Source organism: Corythoichthys intestinalis, chromosome 17 (genome assembly GCF_030265065.1).
Source record: "Corythoichthys intestinalis isolate RoL2023-P3 chromosome 17, ASM3026506v1, whole genome shotgun sequence".
In the NCBI taxonomy this organism is placed as follows: Eukaryota; Metazoa; Chordata; class Actinopteri; order Syngnathiformes; family Syngnathidae; genus Corythoichthys; species Corythoichthys intestinalis.
In genome coordinates this window covers 28,602,685-28,629,141 of record NC_080411.1, presented here as the reverse complement: position 1 = coordinate 28,629,141, position 26,457 = coordinate 28,602,685, and the positions used below count along the sequence as shown (strand labels likewise).

General features: G+C 36.8%; 1 protein-coding gene across 2 annotated transcripts; it reads right to left on the bottom strand.

Moving 5' to 3' along the window:
* Positions 1-150: 150 nt before the first annotated feature.
* Positions 151-26,457, bottom strand: plpp1a (phospholipid phosphatase 1a). Of its 2 annotated transcripts, none has more exons than XM_057818397.1 (6): positions 25,988-26,457; positions 16,620-16,774; positions 9,102-9,382; positions 1,356-1,413; positions 571-747; positions 151-496 (listed from the first exon to the last, which is right to left on the bottom strand). In XM_057818397.1, the coding sequence occupies exons 1-6, from the start codon at positions 26,043-26,045 to the stop codon at positions 380-382; spliced, it is 846 nt and encodes a 281-aa protein (XP_057674380.1). In that variant the 5' UTR covers positions 26,046-26,457; the 3' UTR covers positions 151-379. The 2 variants fall into 2 exon arrangements, with proteins under 2 accessions (XP_057674380.1, XP_057674381.1); XM_057818398.1 differs by lacking the exon at positions 16,620-16,774 and adding an exon at positions 13,144-13,295.

Here is a 26,457-nt window from a genome sequence, read left to right as displayed (position 1 = left end):
GGCATCACAGGGAAAAAGTGCCACATTCGCAGTAGTTGTTTATAACCTCAACATGAACCTCGGCAAGAGCTTTAAGCAGATTGACTCCTGGTGAAGAAATGCACAAAGCAGGCTTACATTCATACATTCACAGGTTATACACAGTAGTGGTCTCCAAATACACCCTTTTTTTTTTTTTTTTTTTTTTTTCTTTTTGCTGGCGGTTGCGTGCAATACAATCTTCCCACCAGCGCAGTAGATAAAAATGGCGCCATTCCCGGAGAGTCTTGAGCCAGCAATTATAGCTGGAAGCACATTTAAAACACAACATTTGAATAAAATAAAGAGGCCTGAGGTTGTATATCAACTCTGCATGCAGAAGAGTTAGAAGTGCAAAGTTTTAGTTTGGGCTCTCAAAGTGGTTTCCATTGTTGGGGGACTCCTGAAGGGTGTGGGTCATGTTAGTCTCCTTGTTGGTCTCCAGGGGCTGCTTGAAAAAGTCGGACACAAAAAACACCTGCCGGGAAACACAAAAAAAAGCAGACTTTAGGCTTAAAAGCATGATTTTAGGACATTTACAAAAAAACTCACCACCAGGATGGCCATGAGCGCCCCTTGGAGGAGGCCGGTGAGCACATCACTCCAGTGGTGCTTGTAATCAGAGACGCGCGACAGTCCCGTGTACACAGAGGCGGCGATCAGGAAGAACTGGATGGTTGGCCGCAGCAGGCGAGCCCACTCTGCATGCATACGGGCCTGCAGGTACAGCTGACAACACACAAAAACAATTGCCAGTATTCAGCCGTAAGTATGGACTATAAATAGTAGCTTCAAATCTCTTAATCAGGGATGTCAAATTCATTTGTTCACAAGCCACATGCACGGCAATTTGATCTCAAGTGGTGCAGACATTAAAGAGATCAATGAGTTGCTCACAGAAGTCCCAACACTTAATTTTCGCACGCTACTGTCAAAATTAAAGCATGGTTTTCAGGGAGAACCCACACTGGCCAGTTTGGAACCCCTTGTGGGCCAGTTCTGGCCCACGAGCTGTATTTTTGACACCATTGCAAATGCATAGAATTTAAAGCTAAACTATAAATGGCCACAAAAATTTTAAAGAAGACAGGAAGTTGCGGCAATAATATACTCATGTTTCCTATTTTACAATGGAAGTAAAGTTCGTGTTGGAAGCAAACATCCTCTTTAGTTATTTTAAAGTAAGAACCTGTCCACGGTATTTGCATCTGTTGTCCGTGTGACATGAGCCTGGAAAGAACTGGCTATTACAAAGTGACTATTTTGGGGTTTCGCTCACAGTATCTATAAGCCAACATACTTTATATCCACACAGTTAAGTAATTGTGAATACTTACTACCAGGAAGAGCATGCAGTACATGGAGAAGGATGAGTGGCCAGAATAGAAAGATAACCTAGGACACAAAGACAAATATTGATATTAAAATAGTGAATATTTTCATTTCATTTAGAAAGTTGAATATAACTGATCGACAAATTTTTACATCGTATATTTCCCCCCTGAAAATCTTTTCTATTTGAAAATGTTAACAAATGGGAGTTGATTTATTTTTATTCATTTATTTTTTTAAACATTACTATTCAATATTTCCATTTTAATATGAAATAACAAAATGGATATCGACCTACTTTAATAGTATCTTATTATTCCATAACATTTAACTTTGTTAGTTTAATGACTCAAACTACATAGAAGTCATACAGTTTTTACATTTTTATCTGAATTATTATATAGGTTGACTTCTTATTTTACTTGTATTAATCCTTGTATTAAAATTTTACTTAAACATTGCCTATACAGAATAACAGAAACAGCTGCAATATTATTTAAATTCAAAGACTTCATAATTATATTGACAGGACAGATTCTCCAGACACTGCGCCGCGCCTTCAGGTAGGGGGCCATCCTACACTCTGCTTCAGTCGGTCGCAGTTATTCTCAAAACACATGCACCGATCCAACGACGGATTTAGGCTGAAAAAGTACGAAAGCTGTACCGCGTACAAACAGGAAGGATTGTCTCACGAGTCATTGGTTCAAGTATTCAAGGTAACTATTATATTTTTGGTACCAAGCATGCATTTTGAAATGTGAAAAAAATCAATGGGAGAAATTAGCTGCTACGGCATTGGCGTCAATTGTTCGCAATATTTAAGTAAAATAAATGCTAACTGCATAGTTTTTTTGCTTTAAACCAAGAATCGAGACTGTTTTACGTTCATATCTATAAAGAATTTAGGAATTTAAGCATTTACAAGGATTTTCAACAGAAATGCTTTGTTTTCATAAGGCGGCCACTAGATTTGCTTACTAGCATCATAGTTTGCACTATTTATGTAAAATAAATGCTAACTGCCAGTTTTTTTTGCTTTTTAACCAAGAATCGAGAGCGTTCTACATCCATATCTATAAAGAATTCAGCGATTTAAGCATTTATTTACAAGAATTTTCAACGGAAAAAGCCATTATTTGATAAGGCGGGCGCTACATTTGCCAGCTGACTAGCATCATAGTTCGCAATATTTATGTAAATTAAATGCTTTTTTTTTTTTTTGTTTTGTTTTAAACCAAGAATCGAGACTTTTTTACGTCCATATCTATAAAGAATTTAGGGATTTTAGCATTTATACACAATAATTTTCAATGGAAAAAGCTCTTTGTTTTCATTAGGTGGCTGCTACATTTGCTTACTGACAAGCATCATAGTTTGCATTATATACGTAAAATAAATGCTAACTGCCCGTTTTTTTTTTTGTTTTTTTGCTTTAAACCAAGAATATAGACTGTTTTACGTCCATATCTATAAAGAATTTAGGGATTTTAGCATTTATACACAAGAATTTTCAATGGAAAAAGCTCTTTGTTTTCATTAGGCGGCCACTAGATTTGCTTACTAGCATCATAGTTTGCACTATTTATGTAAAATAAATGCTAACTGACCGTTTTTTTGCTTTTTAACCAAGAATCGAGAGCGGTCTACATCCATATCTATAAAGAATTCAGCGATTTAAGCATTTATTTACAAGAATTTTCAATGGAAAAAGCCAATTTGATAAGGCGTACGCTACATTTGCCAACTGACTAGCATCATAGTTCGCAATATTTATGTAAAATAAATGCTAACTTTTTTTTTTGTTGCTTTAAACCAAGAATCAAAACTGTTTTACGTCCATATCTATAAAGAATTCAGGGATTTAAGCATTTATTTACAAGAATTTTCAAATGAAAAAGCCATTTTCAAAAGGCGGCCGCAACATTTGCCTACTGACTAGCATCATAGTTCGCAATATTTACGTAAAATAAATGCTAACTGCACGTTTTTTTGCTTTTAACCAAGAATCGAGACTGTTTTACGTCAATATCTATAAAGAATACTGGGATTTAAGCATTTATTGACAAGAATTTCCAACGGAAAAAGCTGTTTTCATTAGGCGGCCGCTACATTTTCTTACTGACTACCATCATAGTTTGCAATATTTACGTAAAATATTGTGTTTTTGTCAATATTCACATCACAGCAGTGTATTGTCTCTAGAAGGCGAGCCTACTGCTCCCTATTCCTGAGAGTTCGTGTTAAGCATGGAGGTGTTAAGTTGCAGTAAGACGATCTCCTGCCTGCTGCCTGTCTTAACCTTCTTTTACAACCAGCTAATGTTTTGACGCATCAAGGTTTGTAGTATCAAGTGCGTGCACTGCAGGTTGAGGAGGGAGGGAGAGGCGGAAGATCAGCACCAGCAAACATAAACAGTCAGGCGGCCACGCCCTGGAAATGTGAATAAGGTCCTTGGAGAGATGCTTTGTGTTGCCAGATGACGACAGCCTCCCCTCCCTCGTCATTGCTGTGGACGACATTAAAGAGAAGAGAGGCAACATGGGGCTGCTTTTGGGTAGGAGTTTCACATCCTCTCGCCACGGAGCGCTTCCTGCTGCTCAATGCTGATAACACACACACGCGAACACATGCTAAGGCCTCCTGCGCCAAAGGTCACGTTCAACCACTTGACTGGATCTATTTATTTCTGCAGTACAAATATATCTATTATTAGTCACCAGAGTACTACAGTCCATCCAAGGTCTTGGAGTATATACAGTGATCCCTCATTTTTCGTGGTGAATGGGGACCACAACCCGCTGCGATAATGAAAAACTGCGAAATAAATAGCCCCCACCCCACCCCAATTGTTTTTTTGTGTGTGTGTTCAATGTATTTAGATTTAGCATTGGAAAGTGATACATATTTGACATGTTTTTTCCACTCTTCCCAAAATATAATTAAAAAAAAAAAAAACTTTTATGTTTTAATAGTTTTTAAGCACTTCAAATGTAACAATGTTTTATACATTTTACTATCCCACCAAATTATTTTTAAACAACAATAAAGTAGAAAAATGCTTGTCTTTTTTAAATGCTTCATTGAGTGAGTCCACTCAAGCTGCTCACTTGCGGCGGCAGTGGTAGTTCGAGTTGTCCTGGGACCGAAGGGTCAGCGGTTTGATTCCTGGCTACAACTGCCTACTGTCAAAGGCACTGAACCCTAATTTGCCCCAATTGGTTGTCAGTGCCTTGCATGGCAGCAGCACCATTCGTGTATGTGAATGTGCTAATGTAAAGCGTTTTGCATTAATGTAGATAAATGTGCTATATAAGTACTCTACATTTACCACTCACTTACACACAATGAGTTGCCAAAGCAACTGTTTAACAAGCTAAACGATGCATGCACACATGCAGCGTTTTGAAGTTTCGGCTTCCAAGCATCTCTGGCAAGATCAAACCTTAACGTCTGTCAGTCATTGTTAATTTTAATAAGCAACTACAGTGCACTGCCAGATAAGAGTGTAACAGTACTTGTATTTGTATTGAACCGTTTCGGTACGTGGTGCTCGGTTCGGAACGGAGGCGTACCGAACGAGTTTCTGACTTAATGTAAACCTTACTTTTCGAGGCTCTGAGTCGATCAGGTTACAGTTTCTTTGTGTAGATTATATTTACTACGTCTCCTCTACTATAATGAGGACCAACACGGTAGGACAGTATAACCCTGAAACGTCAACGGCACGACAACGTGGCCGCCGCGAGAACGCAGTGAAACACGGGCGTTAAAGTCAATCAGCTAATGCACACCAGTCGCAGTGCGGCCGCGTCTTAGACGCGTCCCAGAAGCCGCTCAACACGACGCACGCGAAAGGAACGGCAGAGTTTATTATTTGACGCGAGACGCAACCCTCCTGCGTCAATACTACTACCGGTCGCTAGGATCGGGCGGACCGGAAGTCACTCGTGTAAAAATACGGTGGATCCGGTCGATTTTCAAACTAATATGCAATCGTAACCCACTTTTTGAGTCCATCAGATCTCTTGAGTAGTAGATCGGGGCACAGCTGACCTGTCTTTGTTGATTTACAGTTGTCTTCTCTGCTATAATAATAACCAACACGACCCCGTGTTCAATACAAACCCCTCCTACCACAACAAAACAAGTAGGAACTAATATTCACATAGGAACTAAAGTTATACAACATAAAATATACAATATAAATGAATACTACATCACATTTGTAAAATAAAAACACAATAAAATAATAGCCCATTTAAATAAAATAAATTGAAATGAGCTAAAACACCTGTAATTAAAAAATAATAAGAATAATACACAAATCCTGCTTACACAATTAAATTTATTAATTTCTGTGTGGCGCTTTAACTTGAGAAAATCCACCAATAAAGCTTCTGAAAAACGTTCATATGAAGAAAAAAAAGATTCATTGAGGCATTTCATTTGTAAAATACATGTTAAAATCTTTGTCATTGGAATTGCTTTTCTCCATAGCACAGGACTTCTTTTTTCTTCTTTCTTTCAGAAAGAAGCTGACGAATACGCGGGGTCTGTAAGGCAAATTGTTGTTGGATTATCTTTAAATACCCGCTACTTTTTGAGCAGAATTCTAGCTTTGTATAAGCTAATGTTCCTATTGTTGAAAGCACAAAGGTGTGTAATAAACAACTAGCACATTTATATTTTGCATTTTGTTTTCTTACTGAACCAAAAATGAACCGAACCGTGACCTCAAAACCGAGGTACGTACCGAACCGAGGTTTTTGTGTACCGTTACACCCCTACTGCCAGACCAACAAAAGCAGCAGGACGGAGAGGGAGACTAAGGCTAGGTTTATACTGCAGGTCTTAATGCACGAATTCGATTTTTTCGTGTTTTTCCGACTCGAGTGAGGCTTTATGAACCTAGTCTAAGTGATCGGATCGGAACAGCTCATCGGTATTTTATTTTTTTTAACTAAAAAAAAAAAAAATGCCGCGATGGACTCAGGGCGCAAAGTTTGAAGCGCGAAGTAGCGAGGGATCACTGTATAATCAAAATATTTATACACACACACACAGTTGAATTAAAAAGTCTGGGTCGATTACGTTTGTATTACAGTATGTAGCCTACTAGCGATATTTTTTTAATATATATTTTGGTAAAGATACGTAATGGTAATGATAATGTTCTGTAATGCCAAAATAGTTAAACTGCTGCTACATTTTCCTGATAGTAACTTTTAACTAACATTTCCCCGACACTGGTTGTAACATGGTGCTGCATTGCTATTTGTTAGCCTATTGTTAGCATTGTTTGGTTAGCTCTAAGCTAAAAGGATTTGAAGGCAAAGTTAGTGGTTGTATTATATAAAAAAAGTTTAATCATTTCTTTTATCATTTAGTTTAACAGTAAACTTCAATTGGGGATGGAACTAAATTGCAGACATGTAATTTAAACAAAATACATAGTACCTATCAGGAATGCTGTTTTACTTTGTTCACAACTGTGACTCCAGTCTGTCTTTGGATTTGTTTTAATTTTACACATTTGAAAAAGGTTTGTTAAAATTAAAATACTGTAAACCCCACAATCAGTTGACAAGACAGCTCCCACAGACATTGCGCCACGCCTTCTCGTAGTGGGCTGGCCCAGACAGAATATTGAGTTGGCTTTCACTTGATAAACTCAAACACACGCTGCGTTCTAACGCCGGATTTAGGTGGAAATAGGACGAAGGTTTTACTGCATCGAAGCAGGCAGGAGTGTCTCGAGTGATTTGGTTAAGGAGTCAAGGTAATTCTTATATTAAATAGCACCATGCATGCACTTCCAAAGTTTCAAAAAAAAATCAATGGATAAAATTTGTGTAACTTTGGTTTGAAATATTTACGTAAAATGAATGATAACTACCTGTTTTTTTGCTTTTAACCAAGAATCCAGAATGTTTCACGTTCCTAGCTATAGAGAATCCGTGATTTAAGCATTTATTTACAAGAATTTTCAACTTAAAAAGCTCTTTGTTTCGTGACGGCTGCCATGTTAGATTACACAATACTGTAACTTTTGCCTAAAATATTTTCGTAAAATGAACGATAACTGCCTGTTTTTTGCTTTTAACAAAGAATCTAGACTGTTTTAAGTTCTATCTGTAGAAATTCCGTGATTGAAGCATTTATTTACAAGATTTTTCAACTTAAAAAGCTCTTTGTTTTGTGACGGCCGCCATGTTGGATGTTGTATCTCCACACAATCGCAGAATTCGGCCTAAATAAGTTGTGATTGTACATAGAAAAATGTGAATTTTGCTTTTGTTGAGTAAAATTAAGATTATTCTGCATGCTTTCCTCAAGTATTAAGTTTCTGATATTAAAATTAAGTGATTTATTAGCTGTTGAAAACTTACTAAATAAAAAAAAATAAGTTACTATTTTGGGCGAAAAATATTGATTTTTGCTATGGATCCTGAAAATACAGGTGATTATCTCTTTATTTGGTGATTTTTGTGCATTTAGCGTAAAATCTGAAAATTTTATAGCCTTTTTAAGTTTTCTTACACTTGTATAAAAAAAAAAAAAAATTTAATCGAGATTTTATTAGGGAAAGAATTTTTTGATCCCGCTGCTCATGGAGACTCATGTATGCCTATTCTTGAAAAAACCGTTGCATCCCAACTCCATAACCACCTAATTACCAATGACATTTACGAGCACTTTCAATCCGGTTTCCGCCCCCTCCATAGCACCGAAACAGCCTTACTCAGAATTACAAACGACCTCCTCAAAGCATACGATTCCGGTTTATTATCAATTCTCATCCTCCTCGATCTCACTGCCGTCTTTCAACTTCCCACACAGTCCTTATCGACCGACTCTCCATCATTGGTATCACCCACACACCCCTTTCCTGGTTCACTTCCTACCTGTCCAACCGCACACAATTCGTCAAATTCGGCCCCATGAATCCAATTCCCTCCCTGTCTCCGCTGGCGTGCCCCAGGGCTCTGTCCTGGAGCTGCTCCTCTTTATCATCTACATTCTCCCCCTCGGTTCCATCTTCCGCAAACACAACATTCACTTCCACGGTTACGCGGATGACACCCAGCTCTATATCTCCTCAAAACCAAATCCTCATCATCACCTTCAAAACACTCCATGGCCTGGCCCCTCCCTACCTTTGCGATCTACTCCGTTTAAATGGTAAATGGTGTTATACTTATATAGCGCTTTTCCACCTTTCAAGGCGCTCAAAGCGCTTTACACTACATCACAATCCAACCCGTTCACTTTGCTCTACCACTATTCTTCCCCTCTCCGTCCCCCGTGTCCGCCTCTCCACCTTTGGTTCCAGAGCTTTTAGTCAGCGTGCCCCCCAGCTCTGGAACTCCCTACCCCCTGATCTTCGCAGTATATCTACCCTATCCAGACTGAAAACATACCTGTTCACTCTTTCTTACCCACCATAACCCCTAGCTCTGTTATATTTCTACTTCTTTTTATTGTGCTTTTAATCTTTTATCCTTTTAATACCATTTTATCGTACTGTGATTCCATGTCTCTTGTGAAGCGTCTTTGTGTGGTTTGAAAAGCGCTCTAGAAATAAAATGTATTATTATTATTATAATAAGGAATATGCCTGTTTTGGTTTTAGGGTGCTAGCGGCTTTGGTTTTGAAAATATTTGAATTTTAAGTTTTTGTTTTAAAAGTAATTTATATTTAATACAGAGTAGTGAATCAATCCTGAAATTAATGTTTTCAAGCCCACCTCCCCTCATTGGCCATTCTGGGGTTTCCGGTGCAGGTAAAATCCTCCACGTAGGCGCCAGCTGTGCAGTTGATGCCCTTCCAGTCGGGCTTGCACACGTCCAGGAAGTGCGGTCGCAAGCGGCCGATTGAGTACTTGGCGATGTCAGTGAGCGACTGGCTCATGGCGGCACCAAAGAGGAAGGTACCCACGGCCTTGTAAACGCGTGCCAAGTAGCTGCCGTATGACGACTTGGACCGCAGGCGCTTGAGGTACACACACAGGCACTCGCCGAATATCATCTGTCACCACCGAGCAAAAGATCACAATCAAAACTGTGCACTCACACAACAATAGGCAATCAACACTTCAAGTTATTTAAATTCAGGGTTCAATTTGGTGGCCATGATTCGTGTCCTGACATTTCCTGTTTTTGGGACAGTTTTTGAAAATTCCTAATGGTGCAGATTTTTGTTTATCAAATTATAACTTCTTGTTCTTTTGAGGCTAGTTTTGGCCAATTGAAACCCATGAAAACAAGTTACAGTAAAAAAAAAAAAAATGCAATGCAGTGGAAGAAGAAAATCATAAATCTTAAAAATGAAGACTGTATACAGTACTTGGGGGGGGGGGACAAGCTGAAAGTGTAGACAAATCAAACAAGCATGAGGGTTAAGTGTGTCTAAGAGGATGTCCACTTAAAAGCGTTTATCAGTGCAATAAACACAGACACAGAAAGACAGAAGCAGTGCTAAAGCTAACGTGTGCTAGCCTGAAACATCACTCCTTGATTGAACCACTATTTTTTGTCAGGTCTTGTCATTGTTGACATAAAGTTCAAGTTGATTGGACGTCTACCACTGTCAATAGCAATGTAAATAAAATTTTAGTTTTTCCATCTTGTCATAACTGTTTTACAATTCGCAGTTAATGTTTACTCTAATTTTACATTACTTCCATGGTCATTGTCTCCAACTGTGTCAGATTGTCTTGATCTCTCTTGTAGTGGAGTCCACGTGTAAAAAGAAAAATCAAATATCGTTTTATATTTTTCAAAGCTGCGAATATGGCTTTCGGGTACTGTTTGGAACCTTGTCAACTGTCTACTTTGGATAATAAATGAAATGTGTCTTTGTTTATGCTTGAACTTTTTCCAGAGCTATAATTAGGGGACAGCTGTTGGTTTAAAAGCTAAACTTACTGCTAGCATTCAACTGGCTAGTAGCTTAGCGTAGCTTTGTCCTCATACTTTTTAATGGTAAGTTTCTCTATAAACCCATTGTGTAAAGATCCATAAAAAGAATAGTAAAGACCTTAAATATGTTTTTTTAAATTGAACCTGAAAAAAAAATAGGTAATTGCCTCTTACTGCATAATGATGTGTGTTTACTAGGGGTGTAACGGTACACAAAAATCTCGGTTCGGTACGTACCTCGGTTTTGAGGTCACGGTTCGGTTCATTATCATACAGTAGAAAAAAAAAAGTAAAATATAAATGTGCTAGTTGTTTATTACACGCCTTTGTGCTTTCAACAATAGGAACATTAGCCTATACAAAGCTAGAATTCTGCTCAAAAAGTAGCGGGTATGTAAAGATAATCCAATAATTGGCCTTTCAGACCCCGCGTATTGATCAGCTTTCTTTCTAAAAGAAAGAAGAAAAAAGAAGTCCTGTGCTAAAGAGAAAAGCAATCCCAATGACAAAGATTTTAACATGTATTTTACAAATGAAATGCCTCAATCAATCTTTTTTTTTTCTTCTTATGAACGGTTTTCAAAAGCTTTATTGGTGGATTTTCTCAAGTTAAAGCGCCACACAGAAATTAATAAATTTAATTGTGTAAACAGAATCTGTGTATTCTTATTATTTAATTACCGGTGTTTTAGCTCATTTCAATTTATTTTATGTAAATGGGCTATTATTTATTTTATTATGTGTTTATATTTTACAAATGTGATGTAGTATTCATTTATATTGTATATTTTATGTTGTATAACTTTAGTTCCTATGTGAATATTAATTCCTACTTGTTTTTTTGTGGTAGGAGGGTTTTGTATTGAACACGGGACCGTGTTGGTATTATTATAGCAGAGAAGACAACAGTAAATCAACAAAGACAAGTCAACTGTGCCCCGATTAACTACTCAAGAGATCTGATCGACTCAAAAAGTGGGTTACGATTGCCTATTAGTTTGAAAATCGACCGGATCCACCGTACTTTTACACGAGTGACTTCCGGTCTGCCCGATCCTAGCTACAGGTAGTAGTATTGACGCAGGAGGGCCGCGTCTCGTGTCAAATAATAAACCCTGCCTTTCTTTTCGCGTGCGTCGTGTTGAGCCGCTTCTGGTGTGCTTTAGCTGCTTGATTTTAACGCCCGCGTTTCACTGCGTTCTCGCGGTGGCTACGTTGTCGCGCCGTTGACGTTTCTGGGTTATACTGTCCTACCATGTTGGTCCTCATTATAGTAGACGGAGTAAATATAATCTACACAAAAAAACTAACCCGATCGACTCACAGCCTCAAAAAGTAAGGGTTACATTACGTCAGAAACTTGTTCGGAACGCCTCCGTTCCGAACCGAGCACTACGTACCAAAACGGTTCAATACAAATACATGTACCGTTACACCCTTAGTGTTTACAGTAGAAACAATGTTTTTTTTTCTGGGCACAATTGAGATCATTTCAATACGCATTTTGAGCAACACTGTCTCTGACTCTGGTGGTCAAGTGTGACAACCAACCCATGGGACAATGAACCTCACTCTCCCTAGCAATTTTCTACACTTTTAAAATTCTTCTATACAAATGAAATTTGTTGATTTTTCTTTTTGAAAAACAATGTATTTTTTCAATATTCAATCAGTTTAATAGAATGTTTGTCTTCCTGTTTTATCTTCTTCTGCAGCCTTTTTAGAAAGGACCAGTTTTAAGACTAATGGGATCTTGACAACTGACACTTAATAAGTCTAAATTTCATTTATTTTTTGTTGTTCAACCAGTTCTGTATAATATCCATCTTTCACTTTCACTGCAGCCCTATTCGGCAGTTAACTGGTTTAGCCTGACTCAACTTGGCCCTCTGCCGTTTGCAACTAAATCGAAAAATCAGTTGTGTGAAGGCAATTTAACGTGATTAAAATGTTGATAGGGTTTGGATGGATTCCAAGTCACATTTGGGTGACTGCGAAAACAATTCTACAGAGACAGTTCTGGATCAAACTGTCTCGATCTAAGGCAATACAGTATTTGCTAAACGAGTTTGGTCTGACGTCATTGAATGTTAGTTCTTGAAAAGATTAGCACTTTGCAAACATGCTGTTAGAAGCGAAAAACTCAGTTAAGAAGCAGTGGTGAGACAGGGGCTCTCAAACTTCTAGTCAAGAGAAAATGTTTCCTAAAAAAAATTAAAACGCTGCTTATTTTCAAGATAAACAATGTATATGATTAATATAAAAATTCAGATCAGAGAAAAAGGTATAGGTTACAAGCAGTTATTTTTTTCCTTGAATATTTTTGTCTTTTTATTAAATTTTTATAATTTTTTGAGAGGATAGAAAGCTTATCTTGTATAAAGATGTATTTTCCCAACATAAGTCATAATATTATGATAGTAAAGTTGAAGTTAAAACTAAAGTACAAGTTGTTCATGGGTAGAAAAAGGGCTATATTCTAGTACAAATACATATAATTCAAGAAATGCAGGGACGCGGGTCAGGAGAGGTAATAAGATTGTAGGTTTGTTTCACTGGCCTGCTCATTTCCATATGTACAATAGGTAATTCATACGCAGATGTAAATAAAGTATACATAAATGTTTTAGATTTAGAACTCTTAAATTCTTATAAAAGGACACTTATAATAAGATTGAAAAATCCGCGATGCACTGAGGGCGCAAAAGTTGAGCCACGTAGTACCGAGAGATCACTGTAATTCTCTGCTATTCATGTTTACAGACTGCAGTTTGAGAACCACTGTTTTCAGACATAACGTAAAAAAAAACAGAAAATATGAAGATGATAGCAACAAAAAGGTGGAATGTGGTCGGGGAGTGCACTTACAGTGAGTATTGTAAGAGGAATCATGACACCACCTAACAACTGATAGGAAATAGTGTCCTCTTTAAGGGGATACTTGATCGTATCATCGTTACAGAAAAACCCTCGGCGGAACGGCTTGTGTTGCGCGGTGAGTATTGCGAACGGGAGTCCAGCTAGCAGAGAAGCAATGAGAAAAGAGAAAAAAAATGACAGGTTATTATATTAGTTCCAACCATGATGTTACTTCCAGGAGGCAGTAGAGGTTGCTGCAGCAGTGGCGTCCTGGCCCAAAGCCTTGGGAAGTTAGTTGTTAGGGTGTTAAGAGAAGAAGGTAGTTAGATGGCGGGCACACTTCCTGGAACTCTCAATTGTCCGAAAAACAAAATGAATTTTTTCTTTATCTATTTATTTCTAAAAGGTTGCTGGATTTGACGGTCATCCAGCTTCCCCCGAGTTGAAATAAAAGATACGGAAGCTGAAGTGTATCTTTTAAAAAGAACATTCCGGTTATTTCAGAGGTTAGAAATATTAAAAAATAAAACAAAACTGTGAATAATATAAAGATGATCCTTGAATAAGTCCATCATAAGCTATTACCCCCCCCCCCCCCCCCCCCCCAAAAAAAAAAAAAACAATAAAAAAAAGGACAGGGTGTCTGTTTAGCATGTCTGTTCAAGAAAATCAATGACAGCCTATGCTGTTAATCACTCATGTAAGTCAGCCATTTTAGTATGAGTGCTGTCCTATAATGTTGTTAGTTTAGCATCCTTTGTCTCGGAGATGACTCCATTGATTGTTCATGTAATTGGACAAAAATTAATTTTGCATTATCAAAGAGCTACACTAAAACCAAATATGATCATTGAGATGCAAGTAGGCATGTGCCTGTATGAGATTCTGACGGTATGATAACATTAAGCAAAAATATCACGGTTTTACGGTATCAAGGTATTGCAATTACAGCTCTATAATGTGTTACTTTGAGATATCTGGGTTTAAAAAAAAAAAATCCACTGAACAGGAGTTTTATTTTTCAAAATATATTTGCAAATTGGAACATATAACATATAATGTTAAGTTAATTTTTTTTTTTTTTTAAACAACAAAAAATAAGTGAAATATTCTAAATAAAATTAAAATAAATGCAGTCAGTTAGGTGAGCGTAATACCACAGCCACAGCTAAACATTATTACCATCAGAACAAAAATAATTGAATTATTTTCCATAAAAAGCACATGTATGACTCGTATCATGTTTACATTATACACACTATCGTTCTCAACATAGACAGTTGTCACAGAGAAAAAAACACATGTTTTACCACCGCTAGATACACTAAAAATTAGAGGTGGGAATCTTGGGGCACCTAACGATTTGATTAGTTTCAGAGGCTACGATTCAATTTTGAGATCGATTATTGACGCATCCCTGCCCCCCAGCTATTAGCTGCTTTTAATGTTTCGTACATTTTTTACAAAAATTGTACAAAAATCCTCTCAGGATTAAATAAACTACTATTTCAGTATCAAGTAAACAGCTCAAAACAGTAAATAAAATACTCAAGTCCCCATTATGTATCAGCAGCTTTAAACTACATTCAATTAATTTAATGTTGTGAATAAACCGCTAAAGTTGTTAAAATTGCTACTGTTTTTCCATAATTTTCCTTCTGTCTTCTTTCCACATGTTAAAGTTTTAAAACTGTTTCTTCATTTAAAGATAGATTCAAGTCAAGATTTTGTCAGTTTGAGAGTATTTTAGATAAAAAGTTAATTAGGTCTGCTCGGAAGGTTTGCTACAAGAGCCTTCCAGGGAAGTCTACTACTTTAAGATGGTGGCTGTTTAAAACGCTGCAAGTCTGTCATTTCGCATCTAGTTTTCTATACATGTGCTGCTAATGCTGCAGAGTCTGTCATTTCGCAACTAGTTAGGAGACGCCCCCTAAATGACCTGATATGACAGGACACGCCCCCTAAATGTCCCCAAATAACCTGATATGACCAGGACCCCCCCCCCAAATGACCTGATATGACCAGGACACGCCCCTAAATGTCCCCAATGACCTGATTTGACCAGGACGTGTCCCCAAATCAACCGCTGTATCTCCACACAGCAAAGCCCCAGAGTAATTTCTCCAGAAATTGCCGTTTCTAGTTCTTTATACATGTGATATCTGCCGTAGCATTATTTGCGCATAGTTTGTAGCGGCTGTTGGCCGCAGTCAGGTATTATTGTTTTTTTTTTTATGTAGCGGCATGAGTTGAGCCAGAGCCGTGAGTTGAGCATAATGTTTACTCTCAGTCCGTTCCTCATTGTGTCCTGAAGACCGCGCTGAATGTGTTTTAATTCCGCTTTACTTGGCATATTTCGATAATCGGAATTTGGATGTTTGTGAATCGTTCTCGAATCTTCCACGGCCGAATCACAAATAATCAAAGAATCGGAAATTTCGCGCACCTTTATTAAACATTCTGGAGTTAACTCTGGTAGCTGGTGGGAAACGTTCATGATAGTGTTTACTAACCTTTAATTTTGTATAAATGTGAAATCATATTGGAGGTATTGCTTCCTCGGCAGCCAACCTCCGCATCATGTTTTGCATGTCGGTTGGCCCTCTTCCTTTAAGCCGCGGTTGTCTGTAACTTTTCTGTAGCCGAAGTATTCCCATACCAGCGATTTCGTTTTCTTCGATGGGAGGAAAAGTTCAGGAGTTTTACCTCCTCTAGCCATCGTGTAGCACAGCTAACTCACTGACACTGAGCAATAACTGTGGGGGAGGGTTGAACCTTGCAGCTGCAAGCGAGGGATTTCTCCCTGCATTTTTGGGACATAAAAAATACCGAATACCATAGGGATGGTATGATGGAAAATTTTTGCGGTTTCGAAACATTGACGTTTTCATACCACGATATACCTTGAAACCGGTAATTGAAACTGTCTAGGTGCAAGTATTATTTCCTTGAACTTGGGATGGGTTATCTAATAAATGAAGGTTGTTATAGGTGTTTATTTTATCATGGTTTGTTAAAAAAAATACAAAAACAAAAAACAAGTTACAAGTGCACACACTGTGTTTATTCTTGACCACCTGTTGGGCAAATATATTCTAATTAGCGGTTTTAGGTTAGCTAACAGTGTTTGTGTTATTTTGCGCAGAAAAATGTAGAAGTGCTGTTGTTTAAGATACAAGTGTTTTCCATTGACATGAAATCTGGCAAGCACCTTCATTAAAAACTCATTCTCATTAATAATTGATGTCTTTTTGTGAATGAGTTGAATGACGGCACGTTTAAAAGAAAGAACCTAAGCTGAGAAAAGTGCAGGTTGTTCAACACTTTTTCTTTAGTTCTACTTAGTTATTAAGTGGACATCCTCGTCATCTCGGCCTGCTAATACTATAAGATATTGATTTGGGTAGAGTCAAAGGATAAATATTGATAAAGCGCATGCACTTGGAAGGTCCGCGACATCCTGCCAGTTCCGGTCCGCTACTTACGCAGCTAATGGGCAGCGAGAAGCCCACCGTGTAGAGCACGGTGGAGGTGATGGTGCTGTGATGGAAAGGGTACTTGATGCTGTCGTCGCTACAGAAAAAGCCCCTCTGGTAGGGACGGATCTTACCCAGGTTGAAGGCCGCCAGAGGCAGGCCTCCTGTGGAGAAAGCATTATCAAATGGAAAGAAACAAAAATCAATGACTAAATAAATAAATTAATTTATTATTTTTTGCACATTTTTGCAGACAAACAAAAACTTCTAATAAAAGAAAAGTTGCAATTTTACAAATGTAAAAAATAATGGGTCATTTAACGACATGCTGCATATTTGAACTAAAACAGATAAAATTCATTCTTGCAACATGATGATTTTTCAAATTTTTGAGCTTTAACTATTTTAATATTATATCACTCATATTGTTTTAACTCATATTTGTAATGACGGAGCCACAGTACCACATTTTTTTTTCGTAATGTTAGGGTTTTTATCCAAGGATGTAAAACTAAAAGGCCTTGTTTTTTGGTACGATTGCTTAATTCCAGCTTTATTTGATTACCGGAATCGAATAAATAATCTCATGCAGACTGAGGTCTGCATATTTTTTGCTTGTTGTTGTTAGTGCTGTGAAAACGTTCACGCTCTCTTTAATCTTTCTTCTTTTATGTATTCCTTTGCACATTACATCTGCGCTGCATACACTTCCCGTAGCCGTAATTTTGTGGTAACTGACCAAAGATAAATATTTGAATTATCAAATGTTTTCATTTATCATCTTCTATTTGTTGTATGATATATTTAGCCGGAGGGGCGTGCGTAGGTCATTTGGAATTGATTTCTTCACATCTTAATTCATCTTCCTGCTCTATAAAAAAAAAGACTGTTTTTTGTAGATTTACAGTGCAATTATTCAAAATTACGCATTTTTAGCTTGTTTGAACATTTTATTGTAGCCAAATAAAAATTTAAAATCTCATAATTAGGATTATAGTCTTCTCCAGGGGACAATCACACATCACGGGGAATAAGGACCAGGTCCGACTGTGGCTAGTGGAAAAAATCATGAATAATTGACGCTTATTATACTTTATTCACATTGGGGGGGAAAAAAATCATAGTTGTAAACCCCTGAAAATTTGCAATTAGACTGATATACCGCTATTAGGGATTTTCCACAGAAATATTTCAATTAAAAAAATAAATAATACATAAACGTTTTAAAAATTAAATAATATTAATGTATTTTTCTTTGCTGCCAAATAGGTGAATCCAGAGGATCAGCATCCATGAATACATGAGGATCCACTGAAATAAATAAATATAAATAAAATAAATTCTACTTAAGCATTTCTACAGTTTTGTTCATAACACTGCTTTTTGCAGTCACTTCAAATGTTGTTTTCTTTAAATTTTGAATTACAAATGCAAATCGAATAGGGCTGCAACTAACTATTTTTTAATAAAAAGTTAATCGGACGATTAATAAAATGATTAATCGTACAAATGTCACTTTTTTCAATTACCTTCACAATTTAACTTAAAGTTGTTTTAGGCATGTTGTAAGTAACAATGAAGACAAAATGGATGACTATTTCCTTCAAAAATAACATTATATTACAGCTTCCTGACTTAACTGTACTGTTTTAAGTACATAAAACTTGTTAAAGGGAACCTCAGACTTAGACTTGTAGGCTCTAGTAAGCCAGAATTGTTCTTTTTTACTGAAATATGTTATTAGAAACACATAAAACATTCCAGTTGATTGAAAAATTTATAATCTTTAGTACATGTTTTGACCTACAAAGGGCGCCATGTTCTATGCGCGCAATGGACGCTTGGGGTGATGACGTAGTTTGTCACTGTCACGAGACTAACACTACTGGCTTACTGCAAATCCTTCTACTCGGCGTGATGTCCAACACATGCGTACACCGGTTAAAAGCGGCGAGTACTTACTATTTGTTTTTATTGAGTTTTTTATTACCTTTTCATTGCCTCAAAATACTTGTTGTATGCGTTTCCCTGTCAGATTTTTTAAACATTGTGTTTTCTTGTGGTAGCTTTACAGCAGATTGTTGATCTGTTGACCACATTAGTCACGTAGCGTATTCAAACCACCCTTATTTGATATTACAATGTTTAAGTATTTTCTTAAGGCATCTTTAGTATGTTCTGTCTGTATGCATCTAAACAAAACAAGCTGAAAGCGCACGGTAGTACTTTGGGTGTGTAACCTTTTGTTGGACGTTACGCCAAAGTAGCATATTTTGGCAGAACGCCGGTTTTGTCCTATTCTCATCTCATCCCGTCTTACCTGTTCATTTTGCTTATACTGCTCGTTTTGTCAAATATCGACAGTGTTGTCATGCTCATTAATGTTTCTCTCGGGTTCAGTTTGAAATGGCTGAATAGATGACATGTTTATGTTGCTAGAGTCATACTCTGGAAGCCCGGCAGCGTAACCCAGTGACATCACCGCTCTGCGACGTCAACAACAAGGGTGACATACTAGTTAAACTAATTTTGAAAATTGTATAAAAACGAAAACATCAAGAGGGATTTTAATATCAAATTATTTTAACTCATATTAACATTTATCTTTTAAGAACAAGTCTTTCTATCTGTGGTTCCCTTTAAAGTTTTTAATAAAGGTTCTGAGTATAAAACATTAAAAGAATTTCTCAGTACACAAAGCAGACAAAAGTCCTGTTCACTCAAATTTAAAAAAGAGCTGCTGATTGGCTTTTTTTTTTTTGTTTTGTTTTGTTTTTGCGAAGCGCTGGTATAAATTGTGTCTATGACATTTATTTTCTTTAAACAAACTAAACAATAAAATTAAATGAGGAGGCAGACTGTCATGAATCAGATTCTTTATCAAACCGTTGTTCATAGATACAATTCAAATCCAATTTCAAATCACACTCTCTTGTACGACAATTTACAGTTTGAGTTTATTTTGACAGGAGACTCTAAGCTGTTACATGAACGAGTTTATGCGTGTGACATCTTTATAAAAAGAAATTAGACCAATTTACTATCCAATAATAACTCAAGGTATTATATGCTTCTTCAAAACACAATACAAACGGACACTTAAGACACTAATTAGAATAATGGCCAACCTGCTTAGCACGCTATGCTAAGTAGTAACGTCTCCTCAACAAAGGATTACGGTAAAAACAATACAATTGGTTTCATATGCTCACTTCTGACGGAGGCACACTAAATCTATCTACACAAAAGACAATCCAACTCTCGACACTTAGGAATATTATTGATTCAGCAACCCAACAGCAACAGTTGCAGCAGTGAACTCCCTCTCACCTGCCCTAAACACTAGCGCGTGCGCAGCCTCACATTATACACAAGCAAGGGCTCAAACAGGACTGCTCATAGCTGCCGGGAAAAATCGATTATCAAATTAGTTGGCAACTAATTTATTAATCGATTTAATTGATTCGTTGTTGGAGCCTTGAAATACAATCATCCAATATTAAAGCCATTTTCTCAAGGAATCATTCGGGTTTTTCGGGTAATACTGTTGTACCTTGTCAAGCAGGATTTTTTAAACATGCATTATTGTTTTATGCAACCAGTGTGATCAGGAGACAAATGCGTCTCATAAGTCAAACTCATGTCATGGCACCGTCGGTTCACCGTTTTTTTTGAAAATGTATGTTAAGGGTGAGGCACCTAGTAATGGAGCAAAGGTTTCTATTCAAAAACTCTGTGTATTTCATACACATGGGGAAAGGATTAATGAGTTTATTCTAAAACGGAATCAACCTTTACAATGTGTGTAACATAATAAGAGTGATAATCTTGTCAACTCAGCGTTCCTGCTTGATAAAAAGAGCAGCGAGAAAGCCTCTTATGCAAGCGGGTCCGAAGTCCCAATGGAAAAACAATGCAGTATTGCAGTGATTTCTTTCTCGGACTCTCGAGGCCTTAGAATGTCCATCCTCAGGCAGTAAAAAGACAAAAATGCAGAAGCGCATGACCCACTGGAACACGCTCCTTTCAGCTGTTGGCATCTGATTGGTTGCGGCAGCTGAAATGCCACGGACGTTAAGAGAGAAACATAAGCAGGCTGTGTGTGCGTTTGTGTGTGTGGGGGTGTGCGTGTGCGCGTATGTGTGGCAGATGTTGGTTAAGTCTGCGTCATGACTCAGCCACAATAAAAAGCTTTTGTTATGTAATCCATTAAAAAAAAGAAAGCATGAGTCACCATTTGGAACAATTAATTGCTAAATCAATCAATCAATACTGAAGGAAAGCAAACTTTCTAATCATATCACATGTATTAAAAAGATTACGGATTCACTTAGGCTTTGCCAAGTGAAAATATGCATCACGACAATCCATAAATTATAGTAAGGTCTCCACACAGTTTACGTTATTAAAAGATAAAGAAAAAAAGAGAAAATGACATTTATTACTGTTATTGTGTTATTTCATTTTCTCTTCAATCTTTATTCATGTAAAATAAAAAAAATTTCAGCCACAGCAGTTAAATTGCTCTGTAAACATAATTTAATTAAATAAGTTTCATGGAGCAAAAAGTCATTCATTCATTCATTCATTTTCCATGCCGCTTTTTCCTCACGAGGTATTATCAGGAATTAAGATTATTATTATTAGAGATGTCCCGATCGATCGGCAAAGTATCGGAATCGGCAAAAAAATATCGGCCATGCCTTTTTTTAATATACATATTTTTTAATTAAATCGTTTTCTAATTGTATTCAACGTTACAGACATGTGTTACACTCATCCAGAGTCTTTAGTTTAGGCTTAAGGTAGGTTTATCAAATTTACCCAATAATGGCGGTAATTAATTTTTTAAAAAATGTATCACGTTAAAATATTTAATGCAATTAATGCATGCGCTGCACGACCCACTCACGCATTGTCGCGCTCAATCTGTAATGGCGACGTTTTACCTATATAGAGAGGTAAAAGGCAGTGTAAAATGAGTTGAGTGAATTTTGGCAGCCTTTGGAGCCTTTTCTTAATTGGCTAAAGCCTTACAATCCCTCTCCCTATGATTAGATATATCATGGGAAGCAATGCGGGGAAGCAAGGTAGCAATTGATCTTTTTCTTAACAGCTTAAGTTATTTCCCAATGCAGAGAAGATATATCAATTGGTAGCACTACGCACAGTCATGGTTCCACTTCCCATCATGCATTTGAGCATGCCTACAGTATCATTTACTGAAAGCTCAACAAATACACTAGATGGCAATATTTAGTCACAATATACAAAGTCACAAGTCTTTCTATCCGTGGATCCCTCTCACAGAAAGAATGTTAATAATGTAAATGCCATCTTGAGGATTTATTGTTATAATAAACAAATACAGTACTTATGTACTGTATGTTGAATGTATATATTCGTCCGAGTTTTATTCATTTATTTCTTAATGCATTGCCAAAATGTATATGATCGGGAAAAATTATCGGGAATGATTGGAATTGAATCGGGAGCAAAAAAAAGCAATCGGATCGGGAAATATCAGAATCGGCAGATACTCAAACTAAAACGATCGGGATCGGATTGAGAGCAAAAAAACATTATTGGAACAACCCTAATTATTATTATTATAATTTTAAGAGAATATAGCTGGGATTGTATTATACTACAACCATTAAAAAAAAAAAAAAAAAAAAGAAATGGCTAGCTATATAAAAATATATATGGCAGAAAACTCTGAGACCCCAATTCAGCCAACTTTCAAAATTGTCCGATATGCATGTGTGACACATTATTCTAAAGCTTAAAACCTCAATTTTCTGGGGGAAGAAAAATTTGGAACAGGAGGGCATTAAAAAAAAAAAATTAAAAAAAAATAAAAAAATTAAACAGCAAAACCCTATCTGGAGGTCAGTGCACGTGAGAGCAGAATTACAGACGCCATGATTTTAACGAGATATTATCGCGTACTTACCTTGTTTCAATCCAAAAACTCCATATAGCATGTATCATGGAGTGTCAAGACACAGATGTGAATGACCAAAGCTGGATTTTTTGGGGATTTTATGGGTGAAACATGGTAATATAACAAGGGTCGCGATGCAGAAATCGCAGACATCAAGGAGTGGTCGAGATTTTCTTTTTCATATATATTCCGTTTTAAAAGTTTTTTTTTTTTTTTTTTCCCAATTTTTCTCTGTTTGGATCGACTATTTATCATCTAACATATCGGAGAAAATGCGACAGTAACAAAAAAAAATACAGGTAGATATCCGGGACTTTTTTTTACGGACGCCATTTTTTTCATTGTGACATAATTTGTTTAAAAGTTTAAAATATGTGAGTGAATAATTTTTTAAACTCATTTTTAAAAAAAAAAAAACGAAATATGAGACATCAATTAATGATTCTAAGCTAAAAACGACAGACATTTTGAATAATAAATATAATTAATTACCTTCGTTTTATGGCTGGGTTGAAACAAAAGCGGTTGTGCGACGTCTGTAAACAGGGGTTTTCAGGGTAAAATGGACAAATTAAAAATAATTCGGAGGCTTAATGCTCCATGAATTGCTATGGCAGCATATAGACATATTGTTATGTCAAACACAACAGTTGTTTTGGCTTAAAATACAGTAGTTTCTTTTAAAGAGGAGTGCAAGAGCAGAAACTTCTTTTTTAGTCTTGTCTGTTTTCCGTCATATACAGTATATATATATATATATATATATATATATATATATATATATATACGTGTATATATATGTGTATATATATACAGTATATATCTATATACACATACAAATATGTAATACAGAGATATAATAATAATAATAATATATATTATCATAATATAATACATATATAGTTATATATGTAACTATATATGAATAAATAACTACAACTTGAATCAAATCGGACTATGCAAGAAGAAAATAATTTTACAATTAATTACCGGTAAATTGGATTTTATGATAATTACTATGGATGTAGCGATCAATTTGGATCGATAACTTGGTGGGCTAAACAACAATTCACAATCCATCCGTTACACAAAACATTGCTAAACATAATCATCCTTTAGATATTTTGTTGAAAAAAAATGTTTCAGCAACAAAATTGACAAAAAATTCAAAATTGCTTGAAATTTTTTATTATGTGCCCTGCAATTAGCTGGTGACCAATTCAAGGCGTAACCCGCCCACTACCCATAGTTCGGTGGGATGGGACACCGCGACCCTTGTGAGCATAAGCGGCACAGGAAATAAATGAATGAATGTTTTATTGCATTAGATGAAATGCAAGTGATTGTAATAAATTTTCACATCTTATCATATCAACTTGATCGAAGGCATTTTAATCGAATCGTGCAGTTATCGGCAAATATCGTATTGTCTTGTTAGGGATTTTACAAGAATAAAATAGTAATATTGTGGGAAATTTTGTAATTTTACAGGAAAAAAGATAATTCTATGGGAACTACTAATAATATGTATTACATGGATAATATTTTTATGTACACATAAATTAATCACGTGACAGTAAAACCATTACTAAAATTAATTTGAATATGTTGAGTTGAAGTTAAAATATAGTGATAAAAATCTGTTTATTATGCGTACCTTACGTCACAACATTAGTGATGTGCTATCACTTACCGTAATTTTCGGACTATAGGGCGCATCTGACTATAAGACGCCACCTACCAAATTTGACACGAAATGGTATTTGTTCATATATAAGCTGCACCGGACTATAAGCCGCAGGTGTCCTCACAGTATTATGGGATATTTGCACTAAAAGATGTTAATCGATAACACCTGGTTTAACAGTGGCGTCATAAGACTGGCATAATTATTGCATGACACTGTCATGGGCATTAATGAATGCTTATGATAGATGTCATTAAGTGTCTTCCGGCAATTTTTGTCACTGCCTCCATTAATGCGCTAGCTCGAATCTTTTACATCCATTCAAAAGTGTGATAATTACCTATTAACCCAAATAAATCAACAAATATGCCACACTGGACTCTTTGCCGCAGGATTCAAAACGAGGGAAAAAAGTAGCGGCTTATAGTCCAAAAATTACGGTATTTCTCAGTATATGTTGTCGTAAAACCTATGTGTCCCTTGTAATATAACTATTTCTACCAAGATGTAAAAGGGAAAACTATCATACAATTGTGCTGCTTGATCAAAGTTTGGAACAGTTTTAACTACGCCTGCACAATATATAATTTGAACTTCGCCATCGCATTATGTGCATGCACAGTAGTCCTATCGCAGAATGTGCATTTTTTTTTTTTTTTTTTTTAAACACGTAAACTTCTGTTTTGCTCCACAAAAGCAGCAAGTGTGCAGAGACAATGCCTCCTGGATCCCTTTTATATAGTACATCAATCTTCTTATTCACAGATTAATCCCCTTAGCCTTGAGTAAACTGTTTTATATGAATACAATGTGGTCATGGTGAGTCAACCAAAGTCTTCCCAAACAAAGCTATTCAAGTCATCTGGGGGAAATTCTTCTAGTTTTAATATATTTCGCAATATATCGCAACCCCCCCCAAAAGTCGCAATGTTATTTTTTTCTAATATCGTTCAGCCCTAGTTTAAACATTTTCATAAATGTTATTCTTCAAATGATACCTAAAAAAAATATGACTGCCATAGATACATACAATATCTCTCATTTACCATTGTTCTTGTAATATCAAGCTTTCAATTTTTTACAATTTGTTAGCCAGGCTTCAATATTATTACTTCACTCTATGTGGTGTTTTTCCCCTGTCAACTAGAACTTTTTTAAATCAAAATTACGATTGTATTATCGAAAATTACTAAACAGGGCGGCTGTCGCACGGTTGGTAGCTGGAGTTGTCCTTGGACCGAAGGGTCAGCGGTTCGATTCCCGGCTACAACTGCCCACTGTCGAAGTGCCCTTGGGCAAGGCACTGAACCCTAATTTGTCCCCAATGGGTTGGCAGCGCCTTGCATGGCAGCAGCACCATTGGTGTGTGAATGTGTGCGTGAATGGATAAATGAGTGCTAATGTAAAGCGCTTTGGGCATGGTAACCATTTAGATAAATGCGCTATATACAGTAATTACTGTCCATTTACCAATTTTGTCAGGACTTATTATTAACATTATTTCTGGAAAATATTGACCATTGCCTAATCAAAACTTTTTTTTCTTGTAAAATTGCGTCTATTTCACTAAGCAAGAGCATCTTGGCAAAACAACCATATTGTGACCCCGTCACATTTACATTTGCATACAATGCAAAGCACCCTTAACCACAGTTGTTGCTGTTGTTGTGATTATCGGCTTGTCCTATCCGATTATATCGCGACACAAATCCTCATAATTGGGAAACACAATTAGACACATACCTAAAACAAGGCAGACGATATCGAGAACCACGAACGGGATTCCTCTTGTCTCGAACATGTTGACTCCTGCCCGGCTTGCTCTTTTTTCTCAAGTCCGTGTTGTGGGTCGTCTCCACGGCGGGTTATAAAAGTGGGATGCTCCTCCTCGTCCGCCCAGGAAATTAATTACGGACGGTTTAGAACAAGAAATAAAAAAACAGACCAGAAGCTAATACTGCTGTCTGGGAGACCACTAGCTCGGTACACGCGGCGAATTACAACTACTACGACGACAATGTTCCTCCTCAGACGTCCGCTTTTCTCTCATCATGACCTGGCCGAAAAGCAAGGCGTGAAATCCCTCGGTATTTAAACAAGATAACTTCCGAATTTAACAGTGAGGAGAGAGGTGGACACCTGCCCGTGGGTGCCTGCCTGGCTTTGAGTTTGACGGCCAGCAAGAGTCTGTTGACTGGCCTGAGCTCCGGAGG

What these genes read in the sequence shown, in the direction of transcription:
- plpp1a (XM_057818397.1), bottom strand. Translation starts at nt 26,045, where the DNA reads ATGTTCGAGACAAGAGGAATCCCGTTCGTGGTTCTCGATATCGTCTGC. An exon ending in TATCGTCTGCCTTGTTTTAG is followed by an intron (nt 16,775 to 25,987) that starts GTATGTGTCTAA and finishes CTTTCTCCACAG; the next exon opens with GAGGCCTGCCTCTGGCGGCC. An exon ending in AGAATGGCCAATGAGGGGAG is followed by an intron (nt 1,414 to 9,101) that starts GTGGGCTTGAAA and finishes TTTGTGTCCTAG; the next exon opens with GTTATCTTTCTATTCTGGCC.